At 46.2% G+C, this 25177-nt stretch overlaps 1 protein-coding gene across 1 annotated transcript in view; it reads left to right on the forward strand.

Moving 5' to 3' along the window:
- Positions 1 to 25177, forward strand: part of ABCA1 (ATP binding cassette subfamily A member 1) — a 138370-nt gene that overhangs the window by 74350 nt on the left and 38843 nt on the right. The window contains exons 8-19 of the mRNA XM_060154710.1: positions 3665 to 3757; positions 9102 to 9342; positions 11078 to 11217; positions 11582 to 11698; positions 15371 to 15568; positions 16311 to 16516; positions 17106 to 17282; positions 18832 to 19054; positions 20727 to 20948; positions 21954 to 22158; positions 23267 to 23380; positions 24366 to 24537. Coding sequence (XP_060010693.1) covers positions 3665 to 3757; positions 9102 to 9342; positions 11078 to 11217; positions 11582 to 11698; positions 15371 to 15568; positions 16311 to 16516; positions 17106 to 17282; positions 18832 to 19054; positions 20727 to 20948; positions 21954 to 22158; positions 23267 to 23380; positions 24366 to 24537 — 2108 coding nt within the window. The remainder of the gene's footprint in view (positions 1 to 3664; positions 3758 to 9101; positions 9343 to 11077; positions 11218 to 11581; positions 11699 to 15370; positions 15569 to 16310; positions 16517 to 17105; positions 17283 to 18831; positions 19055 to 20726; positions 20949 to 21953; positions 22159 to 23266; positions 23381 to 24365; positions 24538 to 25177) is intronic.

Below are 25177 nucleotides of genomic sequence, written 5' to 3' on the forward strand. Positions count from 1 at the left end.
ATAGTGTCCAAGCACAAAAAAGTGAAATGAAGTCTTGAGCAAAATACCTGGATAATGTAAGATTTAAACTTGATGTTGAATTTGAATTGTGTGTGTTTTTAACCCTGTGATGTCAACCCACACCTATATGTGTAACTCCAATCAGCACTCCTTTGAAAATGGAAATTAGTTTGTACTGATTACAGGTTGCCAATACTTATGTTAATGATTCTGAGCATTTAATCTCAAACAATGATTAGTATAAAAAGGATCCAAAAAAATGGAATTGACTATTCTAGTTATGACTTATGGATGGGTTTAGCCAGTGTTTTTCTTTTTGAGACCAAAACCTGAATCAGTCAATTAAACAAACAAACCAAAGTTCAGTCTATTGACAACAAGTTCGTGTAGTAAGATACGGTATTGTGTGGAGTTTGAATATCTAAAGGTCTGAAATCCACAGTAAATGTAATGAGGTCTTTATGTTTATGTCCATGGTTAACTATATTCATGGGTGAGACAGCCATTGCGGTAAGGCCTGCTGTGTGTGTGGAGTTTTGCTGAATTGTGTAGCTTCTAAAACAAGAAGAATAAGCTTGCTCCAAAGTTAAGACACTTAAATGGAAAAAGCCGAAGGAAAAATCATTACCCAATGAAGATTTAAATTCATTCAGATGGGGAAGACATATTCTCAAAACAACATGAACTGCTCGTTGATTTGTCTCCTTCAGGGGAAAGCTTGCTAGTGGGGACAACCGGCCAGTGTTGGGTCTGGGGGTTTAGAGAGCTAGCCTTTTGCACTTGGTGACTTGTGTAAACAATTGGTGTGACGTACCTGGCCGCAGATGCGTTTGGCACTATCTTGGATCCCACGCAAGGCCAGGTAAACTGATTGGCTTCTTGTCACTGCTTCACAGTCTGAAGTAGACAGCATCGTGTGGACCAGATATAGAATGCACAAACAGCCACACTCGTGCAAAGAATACTGTGAAAAAGAGGTGTGAATATTGTCCAGGTGCTGTGCCTCAGTGGTTCTCAAACTTCAGTGTGCAAAAAATTTCCTAAGGATTTGTGGGTCTTAACGTCTAGCTTTTCACTCAGGTCTCGGGGGCTGGGCATCGGCACGCCTGACAAGCACCTCAGGTGGTTCTGATGAGAGTTCCTGAAACCACACTGTGTTGGTGAAACCTGGTTATTCTCAATCCTCTGTCATGATTTAGGTTGTATTCAAGTGCAATTGGTTTTTAATTTAATATTTTCTTTTAATCAACTCATTTGTTTTGTATAAAGAAAAGGAAACTGAATTACTCCTATAAAAGTAAAATCAGTATCACTTACTGTACATAGAGGGTACACATGAATATACATTAAGGTAAAGGTGTGTGTATGTGTATATATATACATAATCATAGGTAATGATTTTGCTTTAGGTTTTTCCATTTAAATGTCAAGTTTGGGGAAAGTTCTGTGTATATGGTATAAATATATACCAATATAAGTATATCTGTCATCCACTTAATATTATCTTTTGTTTCTCAGTTTGGCAAACACTAAGAAAAAGGGTTATAGGGGAGAGAGAAGCATTTGCCCCAGGCCGTCAGGAATTAAGGATGAGGATGTCTTGGTTTTGTGCTGAGGGCCATTTATAATTTTAGAAATAGCACACCTGAGTGTGGCTGGTATTCTTGCCTCAAGCTGACAACTCTAGCTGTCTGCCTCGTGGAGAAGGGCACCTCGACAAGAGGAAAAGTTCACCCAGAGACAGACAGAAAGGAGGGTGCACGTCCCTTCAAGAACTGGAAAACCCTGTGTGCAGAGGACTAGCCCTTCTGTTTTGGTAGTAAACTTTGGAGGAAGGGAAGAGAAAGGCAAGGATGGAATTGTTTATAATTATAAGGACCTGCGGTGTGCCAGGCACTGTGCAGGGGCTTGCACATGGCCTCGGGTTTAATGTTTTGAAGGCGCTGTGACACGTGCACATTATCGTTTATTCTGCTGTGGAGTTGAGGAAGTGGAGGCATGGGGAGTTGAAGCCACTTGCCCAGGGTTCTGTAGTCACTCCGGGTCACCCTAGAGTGATACGAATCTTATTTCAATGCAGACTTGAAAAAGAAATGCATTAACTACCACATTTTAAGTTTTAAATGTTTAAATTAATGTAATTTAGCATTTTTTGTTTTGCTGTGCAATCCTGAACATGTATCCTCTTGTGAGCCTCATAGTAAGCACAGAAACGGTTTTTACCTCCTATGTCTTCCAATTATGACCTCTCGTTATGTAAAAACTTTTCCTTATCAAGGTCTCTGTAAGTTCAACTTTTAGTGTGGTAGCCTTCAGGTGGTAATGTGAACCTGAAGAGAGAAAGAAAAAGCAAACAAAAAGCCCCCCACCTGTTTTCGCTCATAATTACTTCATGGAAGGAATGATCATTAACACAGCCTGCGAGTTGTGTCACAGAGACCTACCTGAGTGTAGCATTTCAAGGAAAGCATGGGCCCATCAGAGGACTGGGAGTGTGGGAAGGCTGGTCTCTGGGAGTGAGCCATTCTAGAAGAGCTCATGAATCAGGCTGGATGAAATCTTCCAGAGAACCTTTAGACAGATTTTATCAGAAATGTACATTTGGGATTATGCTAGGATATTATGATGAGATCATGATACTAACTTAACCTTCTGCATTTGGAGTTCTTTTTAAAGGGAAACATCCCAGGCTGCTCTTTCCCAGAGATAATGATGAGCTCCGTCTACTTTCAGCCATCTTCCATGCAGGCTGCCTTATGATTTCACAGCAATCTCTGATATATGACAAATATCAAAATGGTTCAGCCTTCTCTAGATTTCTGAGGGTCTGATATTGAATAAAATGATGCCCGTAGAAGCAACAAGGAAAGATGGGTTTTCCCCTGGAGATTTTTTTCCCCCTATTTGACAAATAGGAGTGATGAGACTGACCCTGTGTCTTTTTTTCTTTGGAAGCCTGAAAACTCAGAAGCAGTTCTGGCCTCAGAGCCTGTGCATCATTGCTCTATTTCTCCTCTAGCTTAGGCTTTCTGCCCTAACCTAGCTTTTCCTTGGGCCTCAATTATTTGCTTATATTTGCCATGCAGCTAGGTGGCATATTACCATTTGACTCAAACTAGACATAAAAACAAGTATTTTTAAATTATTTTAAATTAATTTTAATATATTAAAATAAGTAAATTTCCAGTGTTAGAAACAGTGCTGACTTGAGTGGAATGAAAGAGAATTCCTTCTTTCCATGCTTTTGGCAACTTTATACTGTCTTCGTTTTTTGTGAGCCATCACACACTTGTTTCTCAAGGCCATTCCCATGTTGTCTTTCTTGCAGAATCATAGACAGAGTTGGGAATTTATGGTCAACTTTGCCTTGGTCACACACACACACACACACACACACACACGAGATATTTTTATCTCTTGCATATCAACTAGTTTAAAATACCCTTTAAAAGCATCCATCAAAGAATTAGTAATTCTTATCTGAGATGAACAACCTGCAAACATACAGTTAGAATAATTTTAGTGTCTTATTTTGATTAGGAGTGGGTTTCTTGTGTTTTAAACTCAAGATTGTGAATAGTTTTAATTAACTTGTTTATTTTTAAATACAGATTTCAGGTTTACATTGAGTTTAGAAACAAAGGATTTTTTTTTCTCATTGCAGACAGAACTAAACTCCACGTCTCCCTTCCCCAGCAAGGAGCTGGCTGAAGCCACAAAAGCTTTGCTGGATAGTCTTGGGATTGTGGCTCAAGAGGTAAGTCGTTTCTTTTTCAGCCCCAGAAGGCAGATCATCCGCTATCACTTTTTTCCACCCTGAGTTTGGCTCAGAGGGTCTTTTTGATTTGAATATCATAGGAAATATAAAATCAGCTTTATACCTGTGATCTTAAAATTACCTGATTTGATCTCCTTACTTTAGAGATGAAGAAACCAAGACTCATAGATGTCTCAAGGTTAATTAGCTAGGGGCTGAAGTCCTGATATCTAGCCTAGAACTTTCTCTCATAATTACTCTTGGCCTCTAGTTAATGACCCATTTGTAAAGAGGGTGATTCCTCCTCATCTTCCGTGTACTGTATTTGTCTTACCAGCAACTTCTCAGTATTTATTTATTTTTTAAAATAAATTTATGTATTTATTTGTGGCCGAGTTGGGTCTTCGTTGCTGTGTGCAGGCTTTCTCTAGTTGCGGCGAGCGGGGGCTACTCTCCATTGCAGCGCGTGGGCTTCTCATTGCAGTGGCTTCTCTTGTTGCGGAGCACGGGCTCCCCATTGCAGTGGCTTCTCTTGTTGTGGAGCACAGACTCGGGATGCGGGCCTCAGCAATTGTGGCTTGCGGGCTCTAGAGCGCAGGCTCAGTAGTTGTGGCTCACAGGCTCAGTTGCTCCGTGGCATGTGGGATCTTCCCGGACCGGGGCTCAAACCCGTGTCCCCCGCATTGGCAGGCGGACTCTCAACCACTGCGCCATCAGGGAAGCCCATCCTTATTTCTTTTTCAGTAGCAAAGCAAGACAGTCTTTTTACCAAAACATTTGTTTGCTGTCTGAAGGGAAGAACATGGTACCCCTAATTCAGATCTTTCCCTTGTCAATATCTGGGCCCTGAGTTCAACTATGGGAATGTAGTCTCCTGATAAAAGTTGAGCTTACCTTTCGGGTCCACATGTTTACAAGCGTATTAGAATAACCTTTGTCACAGGATCAGGGGGCCTAACTTACAAAAAGCAATTAGCCATTCCTCTGCCTCCCAGTCAGCATGTGCTCACCTTTCTGACACCCAGCCTTGTTTCACATTAGACTTAGAAAGGGGGAACCATTTGGAGCCAGGTGTGTAAAGAGCTAAGCTTGAGGGATGGTGGTCAGAAACCATGCAGGCCTTAATGTTTAAGACACTGGGTAGGAATAATTCATGGTGAAATTCTCTCAGACTTGGTCCAGTCTTATTATGAGTTGCTTCTCTAAGTCATTTTTTGGGGTTTGTATCATTTTTCTCAAATATCAAAGCTCACTTTATGTCTCCTAAGAATAAAGGCTTGCATGGTCACTATGGGAAACGCAGAACGTTTGGAAAATAGAGAAAACACCGAGATTCAATGCTGTTGATTTATTAGTGTTTTGCTTTGGGGTCTGTTCTGTTTTTCAATTCTGCTCATGTGTGTCTGACTGGAGAGGCGTGGCTTTTGGGTCACTTTCAGGAGGAGAAGCCCTGTTCCAGGCTGCCATCTGTTCTTCCGGTTATGAACTCTGGTGACTGCTCTGTAGGCGGAGAAGCTGGGTCTCCCAGGGTTCTTCCAGGAGGCAGAATGAGAAACAGAACCTGCCCTGCAAGTCATTTCTCCTGGGCCCCGTTAGCTGACACTGATATGCCCCGTACTGCTCTGCAGGTCCCTGCCAGCCTTAGGGAAAGCAAAGCAGGGACTCTAACATGGGAGGCTGCCTCTAAGCTTGCGGTCTGGTTGCAGCTGTTTCCTCTTACGTCACTGGCCTGCCTTTTGTCTGGGGTAAAAAGAAAAATTGAAAGCATGTGATGCTCATGTGGTAGAACCTCTCCAACTGAACAATATACATTTTTCCTGGCAGCTGCTTCCTTGTGCCCTGCTTGTTCCCTGGTCCTGGACGGCAAGGGCCACCCGCTCCTCTCAATGGAACACTAAGTCAAGTCACTTTTGCCACGAGTGACTCATTATCTAACTTGCCGTTTCCCTGGGACAAATGGGAGGAGATAAATAAATAAGTGCACTTGTTGATCTGCTCCATGTTTGGAAAGAAAGTTGGTTGGTTGACCAAAGCACAACCCTTAAAAGGAAGCTAAGGGAGAAGGGAGCTAAGCTGCCCTGGTTCATGCAGTTTCACCCAATTTCCCTGTGTAATCCACATGACAGATGTGAGTGGGTCCTACTGTGCCCATTTTACAGGTGACACTGAGGCTCAGAAGAGCTAGACAACTTGCCCACAGTCACCTAGTAAGTTAATTGGCAAAACTGGGATTCGAACCCAGGACCGTTGGCCTCGAAAGCCCATGTTCGTGCTACTTAAGCCCACTTTTTGTCTGAACCCTGATGGTAACTGGAATAAATAAAATAATAGATAAATAAATAGATAATAAATAAACAAATAAATATAATAAAAAGGAGACTCTTCAAAGAAAGAAAGTATGGATTAACAGGGCCGGCAGTTGGCTGGGAATGGGGACTTCTGGAGCCAGATGAGTGAGAGCGGACATGAGCATCACATCTCAGTGACGGGAAGGTGAGCCTGGGGAGGCAGGGCAGGAAACAGTGTCTCCGTTATCTGCTCGGCACCCACCAGGTGCCTGCCACAGCCGGGTGCTGGGGACTCAGCAGCGAGTGCACTAACTTCCCTGTTCTCGTGGGACTGACATGGGACGCGAGACAGGAATAAACAGGTCTGTATATCATGCGACAGCAGGGATGCCTGCCATGAAGAAAAATAAAGCCGGGTAAGAGGCTGGAGGGTGATGAGGTGGTGTCTTAAAGGGGGCTGATCGGTGAAGTCCTCTCTGGTCAGGTGACATCTGAGCCTGAAGGGAATGACACTAGGGCCTCCACTCCAAGCAGGAGGAACCGTAAATCCAAAGACACTGATGTAAGGCATGATGAAGAGATGTATGTAAAGACCAAGGAGAAGCTGGGACGAAGTGAGAGAGTGGCATGGACATATATACACTACCAAACGTAAAATAGATAGCTAGTGGGAAGCAGCCGCATAGCACAGGGAGATCAGCTCGGTGATTTGTGACCACCTAGAGGGATGGGATAGGGAGGGGGGGGAGGGAGATGCAAGAGGGAGGAGATATGGGGATATATGTCTATGTATAGCCGATTCACTTTGTTATAAAGCAGAAACTAACACACCATTGTAAAGCAATTATACTCCAATAAAGATGTTAAAAAAATAAAGATCAGGGAGGAGCCCAGCCGTGGCCAGAGCAAAGAGAGCAAGTGAGAGGGGAGTCGGAGGTAAGGTCACAGCTGGAGGTGAGTGTGGTGCAGGGCTGCCAAGGCTGGGTTTACACTGAGTAAGATGGGAGGCCAGTGGAGGGTCTGGAGCAGGGGCGCCTGGTGTGACCTAGAGGATGAGGGTCGTTTATGGTTCGGCTGTTATGCTAGGAGACTGTGATGGGGGCGAGGGCAGGAGGAGGCCATCGCAGTGGATTGAGAAAGTGAGTCAGCGGTTCTTCACTCCACGGATGTCGATCAAACGCCACCTTCCGTGGGCTGGAGGATGAGTGGCCCCCTTCCCTGTGAGGGGGAGGGCTTCACGGAGGAGGTGTGGAGCGGGATTTGAGGTGCAGAAGAACGAGTAGGAGTTTGCCCCGAGACAGGTTCCGGGAAGAGCCCAGAGCTTGGAATAACTCAGTCATTTATGGTGCTTCTGTCCAAAGATGTGCTGGCTTTAGGTGGGGAGCAATTTGTCCTTTTGATTGGGGGATGGTGGTGGTGAGAAAGAGAAGTGAGTGGCTTGTGCTGTCGTTTAAAAATCTCTAGGGGGCTTCCCTGGTGGCGCGGTGGTTGGGAGTCCGCCTGCTGATGCAGGGGACACGGGTTCGTGCCCCGGTCCGGGAAGATCCCACATGCCGCGGAGCGGTTGGGCCCGTGAGCCATGGCCACTGAGCCTGCGTGTCCGGAGCCTGTACTCTGCAACGGGAGAGGCCACAACAGTGAGAGGCCCGCGTACCGCAAAAAACAGAAAATACAAACAAATAAAAAAATCTCTAGGGCTGTTGCACCCACCAAGGAAAGGAGAGGTGGTCTGACTACTTCTCCCCTCCCCGTCTGTATACCTCATACAGGTGATGAGAAGATAAAGTCAGGAAAAGCGGGCCGCCTAACTGTGTTCTCCCGGTGTTAGATGCTCCCTCTGGAGGAAGGAATCTTTGTGACCTCTGACCGCCTCTGGGGCTCCTGGTTCCCCTTGCAGGCAGAAGGCAAATGTGGGCTCTGTGGTGCCCAGGACCTTGTCACTCACCGGAGCCAGCAGGCTCTGTGAGATGGAAAACTGGGCCCGGGGGCAAGTGCAGGGTTCCGCAGCCACTCCCCTCTGCTCACCACGCCTCAGGCCTCCAGGCGGTGAGGACAAGCAGTGACATGTCAAGGAATATAGGGATTTTTTAATGATTTATTGTGAAATGTGTGGAAATACAAAGTGCTCTATAAATATTGAATTATAAGAGCCACTGGGCCAAGAAGTCCGCACAGTGCTGGAGTACGTTGGTGTGTGAGACAAAGAGCTGGTCAAGTGTGAGTCCCAGACTCAGCCCCCCCCCCCCCCCCCCCCCCCCCGCTGCCTGGGGCATCTGGGTCTTCCGGCAGGGACTGTTCTGTGTTGGGCCCTCTCTGGGACGTCAGATATCGTGTGATTTTCTCCTCATCTCACTGTTTTAGCTTCATCATCTTGCTGGGAAGTTGGGCCCTCAGAGAAGTGACTTTCTGAAAGCTGTGAGCTAATGAGAGACATAAGTGGGATTCAAACTCGGTCCCCCACCATGCACTCTTTCCATTGCCCGACACTCAGCTGAGATGAGGATGGGGACTTCACACACAGCACCTCTTCTGCCCCGGGGCAGAGGGCCCCTCAGTTTCCACACTGAGGTTTGAGGTGTTTTAGAAATGAGGCAGTGACCGAGGGTGTGAGCAGTTCCTGACGTTCGCCTATGAACACATAGTCATTCAGAGAAAGCATCCTCTTCTGTAAACTCAGTGATCATCCGAATGAGATAAAGCCCGTCACCGGGGGCTCCCCTAACTGCTAAGTGGTGCTTCTCAGTCTCTAATGTGTCTAGGAGTCACCTGGGCACCACGTGAAAATGCAGATTTGAACTGTAGATAGATAGACCAGAATCTGCACCTCAAACGGCCTCTCCGATGACGCCGATGCCCCTGGTGTCTGGACCACAGAGGAGGAGCAAGGCTCTGACAATCCCATCACAGAGCGATGCCCCTCTGAGAGGTGACATCAGACAAGATATGTTCTGGGCTGAGGCTTTGGCGAGGTCAAGACATTAACCTGTTCATTCCTATTCTGTGTCTTCAACCTGCCCCGCGCTTCCCTCTGCTTTTCCTCCTGATCTGTCCACCAGCTCTTCAGCATGAGGAGCTGGACTGACATGCGGCAGGAGGTGATGTTTCTGACCAACGCGAACAGCTCCAGCTCCCCCACCCAGATCTACCAGGCCGTGTCCCGCATCGTCTGCGGCCATCCCGAGGGTGGGGGCCTGAAGATAAAGTCCCTTAACTGGTATGAGGACAACAACTACAAAGCCCTCTTTGGAGGCAACGGCACTGAGGACGACGCTGGCCCCTTCTATGACAATTCTACCAGTGAGTGTCCGTGCAGACCCAAGCCCCGGGCCAGCCCACCTCGGTCCCAGGCTCAGCCCCGCGGCCCCTGTGGCACCTGCTTCCTCGTGCTTATCCTCACCCTACGTAGCAGTGGTGGGTGTTTGTTTACCCCCAGACTGAGCTCCTAGAGGAGGGAATCTTAATCAGGGAACTGTCCCCACTTGTGTGAATGGGGCCTGGCACATCCCAGGCGTACAGTGTGTTTATCAGGTGAATGGATGACTGAAAGCCAATCTCCTCAGTTTTCTGGGGGATGTCGGAGGGTGGTTCCCAAAGTGATCAAGTATCTTCTCCTTCTTCTCCCCCTCTCCCTTGCCCCTCCCCTCTCCCCTCCCTCTCCTTGAGGTATGCTTTACAATAAAGACTTAACAACAACAACAGCAATAATAAAAGGTAACATTTAGGGAACATTTCCTATGTACTATGCATTTTATTTAACTTACCTCATTTAACCCTTACAATAACCCTGCGAGGAAGGTTTTATAACCCCACCTTTTATAGTCTCAGAGAGGTTCAGCGACTTGGTCAAAGCCACACCATAGCTATTCGGCAAGAGCCAGGATTAAGCCAGATCTGCCTGGCTCCAAGCTTTTTTTCGGTAAACCACGTGGCCTCCAAAATACCTGTTCATGGTGGTGTGTGTGCCATCAGACTGGGACATGTGATCTGCTGTTTGCGGTTCTTAGCTGCAAGGTGGCATTGAAGAACCTTGTAACTCCATATCTGTTCCCCACACTTGGGCAATTTTGTGGGGATGTGTGTCCTGTGCCTGGTGGCAGCCAGGAGCCAGTGTTATAGTTTTAGACAGTGGCATCGTTTTCATTGAAAATATGATGCAAGTGAGCCTTTCTCCATTTCTAACTGCAGGTGTGCCTTTCAGACACTGAGTGAGGTGGCTTTTTGTGCGTTATTGTGACGCAAGAACGTTTTGTTCTTGTCTGGAGTGAAGCACTCCAGACATGGCAGGTTGCTTTGCGAGCCTGAAGGGAAGGGCACTGTAGGCGGTTTTCTGAAATGCCGTCCCCTCCGCTCCCTCACTTTGTAAGTCAACCCAAGGGAACCTTCATTTTCACAACAGATACAACTGTGAGAAAATTCTCTTGAAAACAAAAATTATCTTTGTAGCATGTAGAGGATACTTAGTATCTAAAAGAACCCAGAATGAAATTTTTTTAAAAATCAGGAATCCTTCTGGATAATCAAACGATACTGTTTCTTATAAATTTGGACTTTTCAGTTTGGGATGTTTATTACATCCTATTAATTAAAGGGAAATTTAAAATTTCTGCTTGAAAACTAAAGTCTGAATTCGGCTCTTTGTTTCCAACAAAAACAGAGTGGTGAGGACTGGTGCAAGCTATTTAGAGTTATAAAGGATTGTGCATAATAAAAAACATTTTTCCATATTGTCTCAGTTGTGAGTTATCCATCATCAGTGTTACAATAAGCTCTGATTATTTATCAAACATCGTTCTAGGGGCTGCACAGATAGCATCTCAGTTAATCCTCTCCACATCTCTGCCAAGTAGATGTCATTAACTTTATTTTTACAGAGGAGCCAACTGAGGCTCAGACAAGTGATGTTGTTACATAGCCATTAAGTGGCAGAGCTGAGATTTGAACCCATGACTGACCAGCTGGCTCCAAAGCTCTTGTTAGTTCCTGCAAGTACATGAGCATGCATACAAATATTTGCCTTTCATCCTCTTCATAGCTCCTTATTGCAATGATTTGATGAAGAATCTGGAGTCCAGTCCTCTTTCCCGCATCATATGGAAAGCTCTCAAGCCCCTGCTTGTTGGGAAGATCCTGTATACACCTGACACTCCAGTCACAAAGCAGGTTATGGCTGAGGTAAGCTGCCTGGGCCCAAGAGGCCCTCTACAGAATCCTCCTAGAATTATGGACAAAAATATAAAGGTGGCTTCGGATGGTGTGTGTTGAGTATACTCATGGCTCTTCTGGGATTTCCAGAGTGAGAACCTCCAGTTTGACTCAGGCCCAAGCTGACTGTTGAGGGCCAGCTCTCCAGCCTTGGGTATTTGAATCACTGCTGCAGGCAGACACTTCTTGGGAATGAGAAGGACTGGAAAAGGGCTTCTATGATGGAACATCTTTTCAGGGAGCAGCTGAGTTCTCATGTCTCTGCCTCCCTCTCTCTCTCTCTCTTTTTTTTTTTTTTTTTTTTTGCTTCCCCTGGCTCCCCGTTTGACTCCAGGTGAATAAGACCTTCCAGGAACTGGCTGTGTTTCATGATCTGGAAGGCATGTGGCAAGAGCTCAGCCCCAAGATCTGGACCTTCATGGAGAGCAGCCCAGAAATGGACCTTGTCCGGGTGAGTGTCCCTCTGATTACCGGGTACCTGATTGATGCTCCTTACTTTCCCAGAAGTGACTGAGATGAGGATTCTTTACATTGAACCAGTGCAGACGTACTGAGCGTCGCTCAAGCCACAGGCCCATCACTTGGCAGAGCTACAGGTGACGGTGCACAAATCACACCATTTCATGCACATCAGCATCAATGCGTCTGATAGTCAAAATCAGATTTCCAAGAAACCTAGGGCTGGTATTTGGAGCAAGAGTTTGGTGATTACAGGACCTTGATTATTTTCATGTCTGGCTCTAGAGCCACAGCATCTAACTTAGCCCTACTATGTCCTAGTGGGTCTTGGACAGAGGTGTGTGTGAGCAAAGGTCTGGTCTGACCTGAGATACTCATTCCCCGAGGCACCGTGTGAGTGTTACTGCAGTGTTACTGAGTGTTACTGTTACTGCATGGAGGGGAATTGCACTTAGTGCTTCAGAACCACTTGAAAAGGGATAAATGCTCTAGAGACAATTGGATTCAAAAGCGGAGGAGTCTGAGCATGGAATGTCTCCTTTGCTTGAGCCTGAGTGCCATTTAATCGCATCATCCTGCCTTGGGCTGAGTCAGAGAATCATTAGACTATTTCCTCTCTCCATGGTGAGAGAGGCCCTCTTCCTTTTTTCCTGCTGCTATTAAGAAGCACGAATGGATTTTGCCAGGTTTCTTTTCTTGACACCTGATTGATCGGAGGGGCAGCTGGGTGTTAGAGGAGGTATCTACCGTGGGAGGTGCTCTCCCAGGCTGAGGACTGTCCCTTGATGTCCCTGGGAGGGATGATATGCAGGTGGTCTTCCAATGAGGGGAAAGCTGGAGTCATCTTTATTGCACTAGTCTTGCAATTTAATTCTTAAATTGGGAGCCTTTAAAAACCAAGGGACTTCAGTCAGAAAAACATGACCAATAATTTGTATGGATTGACTGAATACTTCTGACTAATAATGATAATAACAACAACTTATGCCCTTCAAGGATGGATCTCTGTTGGACTCCAGTCTCTCTTCCAAAAGGGATTCAAGTGGTCCAGCCACAGACAGTGCCATAGACTTAGGTGTGGTCTCATGTGTCTTCTTCCTGGTCCTCTCCTTAGAATGTACATTTCTACTTGTTGGACTTCTCTCCTTCTGCGTCTCAGAGGATGGTGAGGGTCCCTGTCGAAGGAACTCCATGAGTTTTAGTCTGTAGGCAGAACGATGCTTCCCCTTCTCTTAAGTAGACGGTTTGGCTTGGGTGCTCCAGCAGCTCACAGGCTCTCAGTTCTTCTGGGACAAGGTGCTTGCCAACATGGCCATGGCATTCATTAGCACTCCTGCTGGAGAACACAGAATGTGTGGTAGGAAATGGAGGAGCTGTGGCTGGGGAGAAAAGCATGGCATGTGGTTTGGAGAGCCTTGGGCGTCAAGCCGAGGACCTTTACTTTAAGCTCTGGAGCACCATGAAAGGGTGCTAGGCAAGGGGAGCTATTACTCTGGTTTGACAGGTGGATTGAAGAGGGGAAGGGTGGAAGGCAGAGTCCAGGGCGGAGGCTATCCAAGTAGGTGGCCAAGGCATTGGCTGGAGGCAAAGCCTGGTGACTGCTTGATTGTGGAGGGGTGAAAGAGAGGGCAGCTTCAGGATGATTCTTGATTTCTAGCTGGTGGACGGTGGGGTTGTCCAACAGGCCAGTGGGTATTGGGGCCTGGAGTGTAGGGGGCTGGTTAGGCTGAGACACCAAATGCGGACTCATCAGCCTGCGGGCGGAGGTCGAAGGAGCCTCCTCCAGCTGCTTTCTCTTCTCTACTGTTCACTCCACAAGCTTGGGCCACTCAGTCCTCTGTACCCCCTGCAGCCTTGCGTCTGGTACACAAGGCAATGCTTGAGACTTCTGCATCTGTTGGGGTAGCTCTTTCTTTTTTTTTTTTTTTTTAGCTTTATTGAGGTATAATTGACAAATTAAAAGTGTATGTATTTAAGGTGTACAACTTGGTGTTTTGATATACGTATGCGTTGTGAAATGATCTCCACAATGGAGCTAAGTAACATGTCCCTCACTTCACATAGTTACCTCTCAGCAAGTGTCAAGTATACAGGACAGTATCATTAACTATAGTTACCACACTGTACATTAGGGCCTCAGAACTCTTTGTACTGCAAAACTGAAACTTCATACCCTTTGACCTCCCTGTTTCCCCCAGCCCACGACAGCTACCGTTCTACTCTGTGGTAGCTCTTATCTTCTGCTGTCTCTGGCTCTGTCTACACCCGTCACGTCACCCCACATATCTGGAGGTGCTTCTCCGTTGAGTCATGTAACCCACTGATACTAAACTGTTCTCCTTTCTGAGCTGCTGTTTGTCTCCTTCATCTCAAGCCTCTGCTTTCTCCCTGGCCACTGCTCCTGAGGGGGATCTTTGGTCTCCTGGCCCCTCTCGTGGTCTAGAACGGCCACGTGATCAGTGATCTCACTGGGCATGTCTCTCCAGCCTTGCTGCCCTCCTTGGCCATATTGCTGAGAAGCCACACTGGCCAGGGAGGGCCTCACCCCAAATGCCACGTGTCTTCACTCAGGTCTTATTTGCTCAGTTCAAGTCCCAAACAAGTCATTTCAGAATCACTAACCCATACACCTGTGAACCTTTGTGAGGTACAATTTTGTACCTATTTTGTTAACAAAAACACATATCTTAACTGTTGACGGTATAAATTGTTATTCCCTATAGGAAAACAATTTGGAATGAAAATTGTAAGAGCCATAAAAAATGTGCTATCCTGTGTATCTGCATTTTCACACACCCTCAGGGATGTATCCCATACAGAAATAATTTTAAAGAAAAAAGTCACCATATGAGAGAGAATGTTATTGCTATAATAATTGTTATTGTGAGAAATTAGACTAAATGCTGCAGTATGGGAATAGTTAATGAAATTATAGTTTATATACTCTATAAAAACTATTATGCTCCCTTTGTAATAAAAAATATGAAGCCACACGGGGAAAAAACTTATATGTTAGTAGAAATAAGACTGATTTAAAAAATAGCAGAGTTTGGCCCCTTAGGGATTCCATTTCAGTAGAGCCAGAGCTTCATGTATGTTCTCAAAGGTGTGAAAGGAGTTGCAGCTGATTCTCCTTTCCATGAGCTGAGGTTGAAACAGACCCATTTTTCTGGCAGCACATCTGTGCAGGCCTCTGCCCTGGTCCTCTGCACCTGCTGGTTGAGCACCAGATTGGTTTTCCTTCTCTTCCATGTTGACCCACGTGGAGAGCCAGCCAGCTAGGGAATAAGAAATGGAAGACAGGCCTCCTTTGCATCGTGACCCATGCATCCCGCAACTGGAAAAGATCATATTGGTTTAACAGCAGAATTCTTTTCCCAAACTAAACAGCAGAAGTAGGTGTGGCTTAATTCAATCTAGAGATTAGGGTCTTTATGAGGAATCATCAGCCTGGGTCTCAAAAGAGGAAGAAGATATAATGTAGTGGGAAGGTGCAGTAGAATCCGAGAGCTCAGTAAAATGGAAACATTGGGTTACCTATCTCACAGTTTTCTATGAAGATTTTAAAGAAAGACAATGTATGTGAAAGGATTTTGTAAACCATATAGTGCTCATCAAGACTTAGTTGGTGTTTACTACTTGTACTTTGTCATGGGAATGGCAGACGCTTTTGGACAGCAGAGGCAATGACCACTTTTGGGAACAGCGATTGGAAGGCTTAGATTGGACAGCCAAAGATATCGTGGCATTTCTGGCCAAGCACCCAGAGGAAGTGCAGTCCACTAATGGCTCTGTGTACACCTGGAGAGAAGCCTTCAATGAGACCAACCAGGCAATCCAGACCATCTCTCGCTTCATGGAGGTGAGGATCTATTCTGCGGACCACTTAGAAAAGGCTTTGGCTTCTTTCTCTGAGATGGTGCAATAAGGTTTGGATTGGAGTAAAGTTTAGAAATAATGTGTCATCTTATTTACAGTAGTATCCCTCCACCTAACACAGGGTGTAATGTACAAAAAGGTACTCAATGAATGTTAGTTAAATGACTGAATGAGTAAATCAACAGACCTAACTTCTAGCTTTATTCTATCTGACTCAAGAATGTCTCTATCCATCGTTTTCTAGGTTTTCCTGTGTTTTGATATCCCAATACCTAATGGCAACAAAGCATTCCCTTAAAAAAGCATTACTTATGAAACTTATCTAAAATCTAATAGGACCGATTACACTTTAAAAATTGAGTCCTAAAAATGATGTGACTTAATAGGGACAAATGAAAGGTTTTTTTGTTCTGTTTGGTTAGTTGTTATGACTCAAAATTAACTAAGAAAACAGAAGCGAAAATGAGGTTTAAACCTCTTTCCCTCCACAAAAATCAGTATAGGTAACTTACCTCTAAATACTTCCAACATTTCCCTTAAATTGCAGTTGAAAACCAAAACAACCCATTTTTAATTGAATATTGGAGAATGACTTGAGAGAGGAGTAGAGAGGGAGGATAAAAAAAGTCATGCACTTAGCGCTTCTCTCTTAGCGTGGATTCTGCCTTGGCCACTGCTTGTTTTCCTGGCCATCGGCATTCTCGTGTCGGCTGTTCTTCCTTCAGTGTGTGAACCTGAACAAGCTGGAACCAGTGGCAACAGAGGTTCTGCTCATCAACAAGTCCATGGAGCTACTGGATGAGCGGAAGTTCTGGGCTGGGATCGTGTTCACTGGAATAGCTCCTGGCAGTGTTGAGCTGCCCCATCACGTCAAGTACAAGATCCGGATGGATATTGACAATGTGGAGAGGACGAATAAGATCAAGGATGGGTAAGTTGAGTCCCCCCATCGTACCAGCCAGTCTTGGGAAAGTCAAGAGCAGCTAATGTGAGTGGAGGTACTTTATTTTAACTAATAATTTGGTAAAAATTTCCAACAAAGTATAACTCAAATTGGTGGCATGATTTTGGTGTAACTGGCTCATTCATTGTGGAGACAACTATTTCAAAGGTCTTAAAATATCATTATCTTTTGGTTCAGCATTTCCATTCAAGGGAATTAGTCCTGAGGAATTAAATCAACAGGAAAAAAAGACATTAGATTCTCTGTGCTAGCACTATCCCTTTCTATAAAAGGGAGCAAATAAGCAAGATAAAAGGGAATGGTTAAGTAAATTTTGGCCCGTGTACTTGTTGCAATGTTAGGGAACTAAGGGAGGGGGGGAAAACCCAAACCAACAAGTGGTTTGCTCATTCTGATTATATTTATTTAAAAACATGTGTACGTGTCAGCTGAGACCAGAAAGTAAGATACAGAAATAAGAAGAGTGGCTCTTTAATGGTGGTAGGATTGTGGGTGACTGAATTTTTTTTATTGTATGATTCTAAGGAATGTTTGATCGCCTGTGGTTTGATTTAAGGTACTGGGACCCCGGTCCTCGGGCTGACCCCTTTGAGGATATGCGGTACGTCTGGGGGGGCTTCGCGTACTTGCAGGATGTGGTGGAGCAGGCAATCATCCGGGTGCTGACGGGCACAGAGAAGAAAACTGGCATCTACATGCAGCAGATGCCTTACCCCTGTTACGTTGATGACATGTAAGTTACCAGAGAGCCACCACCTTTGCTTAACTGGTTAACACTGTCCCCAGGCGGTGTGTACACACACAGGCACACACACACACGTCAAGGGAGGAAACAGAATGATTATATTTATTTTATGTGTGTATTGACACGGGTCAAAAAATTGGTTAAAGCAAGATTACAGCTACTGCAAAAAAAAAAAAAATTGTTTTTGGAATTCTGTGGGAATTTCAGGAAATAAGATGCCAGATGTAGGTAGCTGACAGTTTGAGCCACGTCACCAGTAATCCTCACTCCTTTCTAGTCCATGGTTACCAGAACTTTTATTTTTTTATACTCTATCCTTTCAGTCAAAATCAGCCCAATCTGCAAGTTTAAGATGTGTCATGACGAGCACATGCCAAGCACATCCACACATCCTCACGTCCCCCAAACACAGAGGCACAGCGTTCTAGACCTATAAAAGCAGACTTTGTGTCAGTTTTTCTTCTTCCTCTCTATAAGTGGTAAACCACATTTTCAAACAATGCAAATAAAACCGAACAAGGCCTTTTTATCTTAGACATTTTAGATAATCTTTTAGTGCTTAGTCACTGTGCTGCCAGGTTCTCACTGTGGGGACTGTGCCTTTGGAGCCAGTGATTTCTTGTGAGAGAGGGAGAATAGGCAGAGGTGTAGTTATTGCAAGCATCTGAAATATGTCATGTCTCTTCTGAATTCTGGAAACTCTCTTATTCTCTGTTGTGTAAGGGAGAGTGTGTGTGTAGAGATCAGAGTGCAGAAGGAGCAGGGTTCCTCTCCTTGTATTTCTCCCTCTTTGCATTGAACAACCCATTTCCTTGCAGGGCTCACTCTAGCTTCTCTAGGTCACCTGGATTTATCTTGTTTTTCACCTTCAGAAAGATTAGCCAGTATTTTCCAAAGGAAGACTTTTCCAAAGACCCCCCTAAGCCAAGATTTACTCTAGAAAGGATGTATTAAGATGGGAACACGATGAGAGGTCAGAGGCATCCAGAGCCTTTGCCTGTGGTCACGTAGCCAGTAAGTGCGTAAGTGGTAAAGCTGGGACTTGAACCTTGAGTTTCAGAGTCCAGATTCTGTGTTCCCTTTACTTCACTGCATTTCCTGTTCTACTTTGGAAATCTGAAGTATTACTGACAAGAGCTGCCTGAAGTGTATTTCTGCACCACCTGTCGTTAACAGTTATGCAAGGCAAGCTGATAGTGAGATGACCTTGAAGCTGTTGAACTTTCATGACAGAATGAGTCGGTGTTTTGGTTTTGTTGGTTTTGTTTTAGTACCTTAAAATCACCCCCACTTAGCTTAATGACATCTGAGAGCTATCTGGTTACTAAAGCAAAAGCCCTCAAAGAAGTTTTCTTTGGCATCACTTTGTTAGTAGTGTCATCACTGCGTTACCCCACTCACGAAGCGTAACTGTCAGGGTGCACAGGTCTGCCCGTCTCGGGCTCAGTACTGGTGCTTTCTCTTGTGTGCAGACCCAGAGGTGTTGGCCCAGGAGCCTGGCTTACACTCACCTTTGCTCCTCCCCCCGCCCTTCCAGCTTCCTGCGGGTCATGAGCCGGTCAATGCCCCTCTTCATGACGTTGGCCTGGATTTACTCTGTGGCTGTGATCATCAAGGGCATCGTGTACGAGAAGGAGGCGCGGCTGAAGGAGACCATGCGCATCATGGGCCTGGACAACAGCATCCTGTGGTTCAGCTGGTTCATCAGCAGCCTCATCCCCCTGCTCGTGAGCGCCGGCCTGCTGGTGGTCATCCTGAAAGTAAGGCTGCCTCACCGGCCCCTCCCTGCCCCCATGGGCCATGTGAGCAGAAGAAAGGCACGGATTCTTCGGAAGGGAAGGGGTCCTATGTGCTGTTCCCTGCAATTCCCTCATTTTATAGTTGGGGAAGGGGAGACCGAGAGAAGGGCAGCAACTTGTCCAGAGTCAACCCATCTGGTTAGCAGCTAAGCAGGACTGAACCTAGGGGTCTTGTGTCCCAGGTGAGCACGAGCGTAACTATGCATGCTGTTTGGCAATGGTTCATGGCAGTATCAGAGAGTTACTCATTTTCCTAGATGTATTGGGTGGTAATTCTGCCAGAATTTCTAAAAACCATACTCAGAAGCATGGATATTGTTGCACGTTAGGATTTTCTGGAAGCAGAGGCTGAGGCAGAGTTTGGGTATGGGTATTTCTTAGGGATCCACACCTCTAGAGGGGATGGGGAGGATACAGGATTGAGCAGAGGGAGGAGTTGAACTGTGACGTACGGCCAACCCCCCGGGCACTCTTGCCGCGGAGCTGAAATGTCCAGCCCTTTAGGTTACCCCAAGGCCTCCCTCCCTGACACCCCATAGACCCAGGCCCTTCCATTAGTCACTGGAAGGGTGTGCCCCAGGGCCAGGCAGCTGTCCGCAGCTGGGACAAACCTAGAGGGGTTGACACCTGAGGCTGTCTGCTGACAGCCAGACAACAAGTCCTTCCTCGAAGGGGACTCTGTACAGTGCAGTTCTGTGTCCACCCCTTACATTAATAGGTTTATATGCCATTTTTTCACAATCATTTCATTTAAGGATGCATTGTTTAAAAAAATAAATGTTTTTAAAAGTGGAGGGGTGCAAAGGGAAAGGAAGTAACATTTAATTTAATACCAGCTACTATTCATTACAAATGAGCGCTTACTGATTGCCAAGCACTGTTTAAAGCACATATGTGTGCTGTCTTGTGATATCCTCACTAAATAACCCATTTAACATACAAGGAAATGAGGCCAAGGAAGGTTAAGGACTTCACTGGGGTTACCCGACACTGTGGCAGAGCAGTTCTTGCTAAAGTCAAGGCCCCCTCATGCTCTGATGTCTGACTGCCAGGGCTGAGCTATGTGGCCGGGGTGGAGGTCCTGTGGCTGGTGGGTGAGAGCCACTCTGTGACAGCTGAGTGCTGGTGGGTCCTGCTGAATGAAATAGAACCAACTGCTAGAGAGACACTTGAAGAGTCCACAGAGTTTGGATAATTGCGGGGATCCAGAGTCCATAGCAGGTTCTCATGGGGGATGTTAACATGGCCTGACCCTTTTCCTTGGCTTTCGGAGGGAGAAGCCACGTGGGATGTTGTCTCCCACAATTCTTTCTTGGTGCCAAGAGTCATAGTCCTTATAGAAGAAGGAGAATCCAAGTGATACTATTTCTTGGAAAAACAAAGAACAAAATTGTCTGTTGAGATGAACCTTGGTGAATATCAAGCCTGGACTTTGTTTTGTTTCTGGCTCTACCATGACTTTGTTGTGTGGTCTTGGGCTAGTCATTTCCCTTCAGTAGATTTCAGTTCACTCGTCAGAAAAATGAACAGCACTGTTCCTCTGTATTGTCTTTAAGATGAGCAGGAATAAGCCCTGGCTTCTTCCCATATATCACTGATTATTGACAGTCTTATTGGGTCTCTTCCTTCCCAGTTAGGAAACCTGCTGCCCTACAGCGACCCCAGTGTGGTGTTTGTCTTTCTGTCCGTGTTCGCCGTGGTGACCATCCTGCAGTGCTTTCTGATCAGCACGCTCTTCTCCAGAGCCAACCTGGCGGCAGCCTGTGGAGGCATCATTTACTTCATGCTGTACCTGCCCTACGTCCTGTGCGTGGCGTGGCAAGACTACGTGGGCTTCACACTCAAGATCTTTGCGGTGAGTAACTCTGGCCCTTCTGCAGTAGCTGCAGTCACAGCCGCACCTGGTATTTCACTTCTGCTTTATAGTCCAAGCTGAGAACAGAAGATAAGAGATTCTCTTTCCAACGGGACTTGAACCTCAGTTCTAGATTCTATGCTCCTTGAAGGCAGGGACTGTGTCTTATTCAATTGCTTATTTTTAGTCCTTTGAGTGAACGCTGGTTGAATTGAATCCAATGGTATTTTGTAGGGAGCCAGACTGCACTGCATGCGGTAAATGGCACTGGGGGATGCCTTTAGACAATAGAGGCCAGCTCTACCTTTTGTCTCCCAGCTCTGCTGGCCGTGTTAAGCTCACCACAGTCATAGCCACAGATAGAACTGAAAGCTCTTGAGATCAGAAATGGCTCCTTCTGGACTCTTGTCTCCCTTGTGTCCAGTATGGGGTTTCACTTGAGTAATATTTTCTGAACTTCAAGACTGAGGAGCAGGTACTCGATCTCCCTGCAAATCCCGGACTTCACTCCCCTCCCTTGTACAGAGGAGAGGCCTCCGAGGGGGTGCAAGTCCCTATAAGACTGAGTTGTCCTGAGTTTTTTGCAGGACGCTCCAGATGCCTCTGTCTGGACCCGTTAGACATCAGCAGCCCCAGACAGGCTCCTATGACACTGAGCCATCACTGGCCGAGCAGGGAGCTTGAGAGGACCGTGTGTGTGTGTGTAAGGGACAGGATTGCTGAGCCCTTGAGGCACCTTCGGAAGCATAGAATTCTAAAAGTTTTACATTCCATCATACATGCATTTCTGAAATGTGTGAGCATAATGAGTGCTTATAAATAGAATCACTTTATGTGCTGCCAGGGAGCCCACTCCCCTAAAGGGACTCTGTAGATAAATATTTCCATATCTTGCAATTGATCCACTTGGCAAATTCACCTTTCTCCAGGTGACATTTGCATTAGCAGTGGTAGGAGAATGAGAAACAAGGAGATGGATGAGTGACTTCTGCATCTTTCTCACAGAGCCTGCTGTCTCCTGTGGCTTTTGGCTTTGGCTGTGAGTACTTTGCCCTTTTTGAGGAGCAGGGCATTGGGGTGCAATGGGACAACCTTTTTGAGAGCCCCATGGAGGAAGATGGCTTCAACCTCACCACCTCGGTCTCCATGATGCTGTTTGACGCCTTCCTCTACGGGGTGATGACGTGGTACACCGAGGCTGTGTTTCCAGGTACACTGAGCTTCCACACTGCTTTAGACATCAGCCAGGGAAATGAAATTTCTAGCTGTAGGGCTTTCCTTCCTTTGTGCTGGAATTTCTGCAGGGCCTGGGTCTCCTTGGAAAGTGGTTAGGGCTTTGGACCTATGGCAAACAAATAGTCTCCAAGGAGAAGCAGCTGATGCTAAAAGTACAGCTCTTAGTACTGACATAGCTCTTGTTTCTTGAGCACCGTGTGCCAGGCACTGTGCAAAGTGTTTTACATACTTTGGTTCATTTAATCCTCATAAGACTACTCTGAGGGAGTTATCGTTCTAGCCAGTTTTTGCAAATGAGAGAACTATGACCCGAAGAAGTTAAATAACTTGCCTGTGGCCACAAAGCTGGTAAGAGCAGGTGCTTGGAGGTGAACCCAGGTGGGTCACACTGGGTCGGCTAGCCCAGGAGAGTCCTCCCAATGCTGACCCAGGTCTCTAATTCTGTATCCCCTGAATTACCACCAGCAAATGTTCTGTTTCCTGAGTACAGCTTGTGAATAATAAGATACATTGGCTCTCAGCCCTTGCCTGTGCTTTAATCGAATTAGTATTCATAAAAATTCATTTTTATACTTCCCTTAATAAATCTCCTTGACCAAGACCTGCCTTGGATACATTTTCATAGAAGATCAAATTCTGAGAGAGTGAGATTTAACTGTTTCTCATTTCACCTACTGATTTTTCTCTAAGGGAGTGTATGTGAAATGTTTTTTACGTACCCTACCTGAACTTCCCACATTGGATATGCAACTTTGTATCATACGGATCTGGATTCAAATTCTGAGTCCTCCACTTTACTGGCTAAGTGACCTTGAGTAGGCTACTTAACCCTCAGTTTCCTCATCTCTAAAGCGGGGATGATACCTGCCTCATGGAGTTGCTGGAAAGATTCTGCAAGATGTTTGTCATACACAGGAGATCTCAGTAAATGTTATTGCCTCTCCTCCCCCACCTCCAGTCCATTTTGTCCTGTCTCCAAAGGCTGTGTCAAGGAGAGAGTCAAGGAGGCTGTGTCTGGCTGGGACACCTTGGGGATGCCGGGACGTTGCTGAGCTTTGCTCACACCTGTGCTTTGCTTTCAGGCCAATATGGAATCCCCAGGCCCTGGTATTTCCCTTGTACTAAGTCCTACTGGTTTGGCGAGGAAGGCAATGAGAAGAGCCAGCCTGGTTTCAGCCAGAAGGGAACATCAGAAAGTAAGTTCTGCTGACCCACCCTCCCCTTAACTGCAGTGCAGCTGCCCCTACTGGCTGTGGGGGGCAAGGGGTGGCTCTCGGCCTGAAGAGCCTAAAACCACCTTAGGGGCGGAGAAATCCCCTGAAGTGACCCTTTCCACATCCTCCCATGCATTTGTGTCCAGTGCTGTTGACTTACCGGGGAGTCACTATCTGGGCTTCTGAGGGACATTTCCTTTTGTTCTCTTGGCTTCTAAATAAAGTGGCTCTTGATCTCTGCCTTCACCTCCGCCCACCCCATCCCCCCAAACACATATACACATACTTTTCCTACTATCCTGACAGCTAGAAAGAAGAGGTAAAGACAGCCGTGGTTATGGAGCCATAACCTCTCTGCCTGCCTTGTCCTGATGACAGACGCATGCGCCTGTGCAGGCTGACGCCAGGTGGCTGCCACAGAGCTCGTTCTGTGCTTCGTAATGTGCTCAGCCTGCATTACCCAGAGCGCACATACCCTCCTGGCTTCTGACTGTAGGTAGTGATGCCCACAGTTCAGCAAAGGCGCTGCCTTCTGGGCTTTTTTGCTCAGGTTCTTGGAGGGGAGCTCTTTGTGTTCGGTATAGCTTCCTAAGTCATTCATAAGTCGCTCCCCTGCTGATCTCTTCCGTGCCCTTCCCCCAGTCGCCAGTGGTGAAGTATGATGTTCCTTAGCATGGCTCATGAGTTTCCTTACCACCCGCCATTGCCCGCTGTGTCAGCTGCTTCACCTGCTGTTCCTTCTCTTCTTCCCCAGCCTCCTCTCTGCACCTTTATCACTGTATTCCCATCACCAACACTAGTGCCCAGATAGGCCCTAGATAAATATTTGTTGCCCGTCTGCCTGAGAAACCAGAACTAGCCGTGGAGAGAGGACAGTTGTAAAAGTGCAAGCACAGCCCCCTGCGTCTTGACACTCCACTCGTCAGTGTCTTCTGTGGGCTCATTTCCATCCTGTGTCTTCTCACAGTCTGCATGGAGGAGGAACCCACCCACCTGAAGCTGGGCGTGTCCATTCAGAACCTGATGAAGGTTTACCGAGATGGCATGAAGGTGGCAGTTGACGGCCTGGCCTTGAATTTCTATGAGGGCCAGATCACCTCCTTCCTGGGCCACAATGGAGCTGGGAAGACCACCACCATGTAAGAAGAGGGTGTGGCTTTCTCAGAATCAGCCACAGGAAGGTTCTGTCCTACAGTTAGAAAGTCATACCTAAGAACATTGCCTTGGTTACCGGGCCGAGGGCAGAGCATATGAGGAATTGGTGAATGTAAAAGTATTATCTAATCACGAGAGTGCTTTCCAAATGCTGGTTTTTCTCTAGATATTATTTCTTCAGGTTAAAATAGGCTGGAGGCCTTTAGATGACCTTTCCCCTTCGGTTCTCAGAATTGTGCAGTATTTTTGGAACCTGAGACTGTGACAAGTCTGAGAAAAGGTCTCCTTTGGAGTTGGTTGGGTCAGAACTGTGAGGCAAGAATGTGGAAAGAGAGATTGGCTGTACTGGTGGGAGGAAGTAATTTCCAGGAACTCTGTCTCTAAGCAGATGTGAGAAACAGCTGGGCAGCTGGCTGGCTGTATGATTGCCTTCTCTGGGACCTATAAGGACCTTATAATGGACAGCTTCAGAAGGGAGCACAGGCTATAAACACACCAGAGTTACCTCAGTGGCTTTCAGTGTAGTCCATCAGCCATTGCAGAGGGCATTTTGGTGGGGGAAGAGGTAATCTCTTCCTCCTGTTTTTCTTTTATGTATTTTTAGCACGCAAAATCAATATATTA

This window comes from Lagenorhynchus albirostris, chromosome 7 (genome assembly GCF_949774975.1).
Source record: "Lagenorhynchus albirostris chromosome 7, mLagAlb1.1, whole genome shotgun sequence".
Taxonomy (NCBI): Eukaryota; Metazoa; Chordata; class Mammalia; order Artiodactyla; family Delphinidae; genus Lagenorhynchus; species Lagenorhynchus albirostris.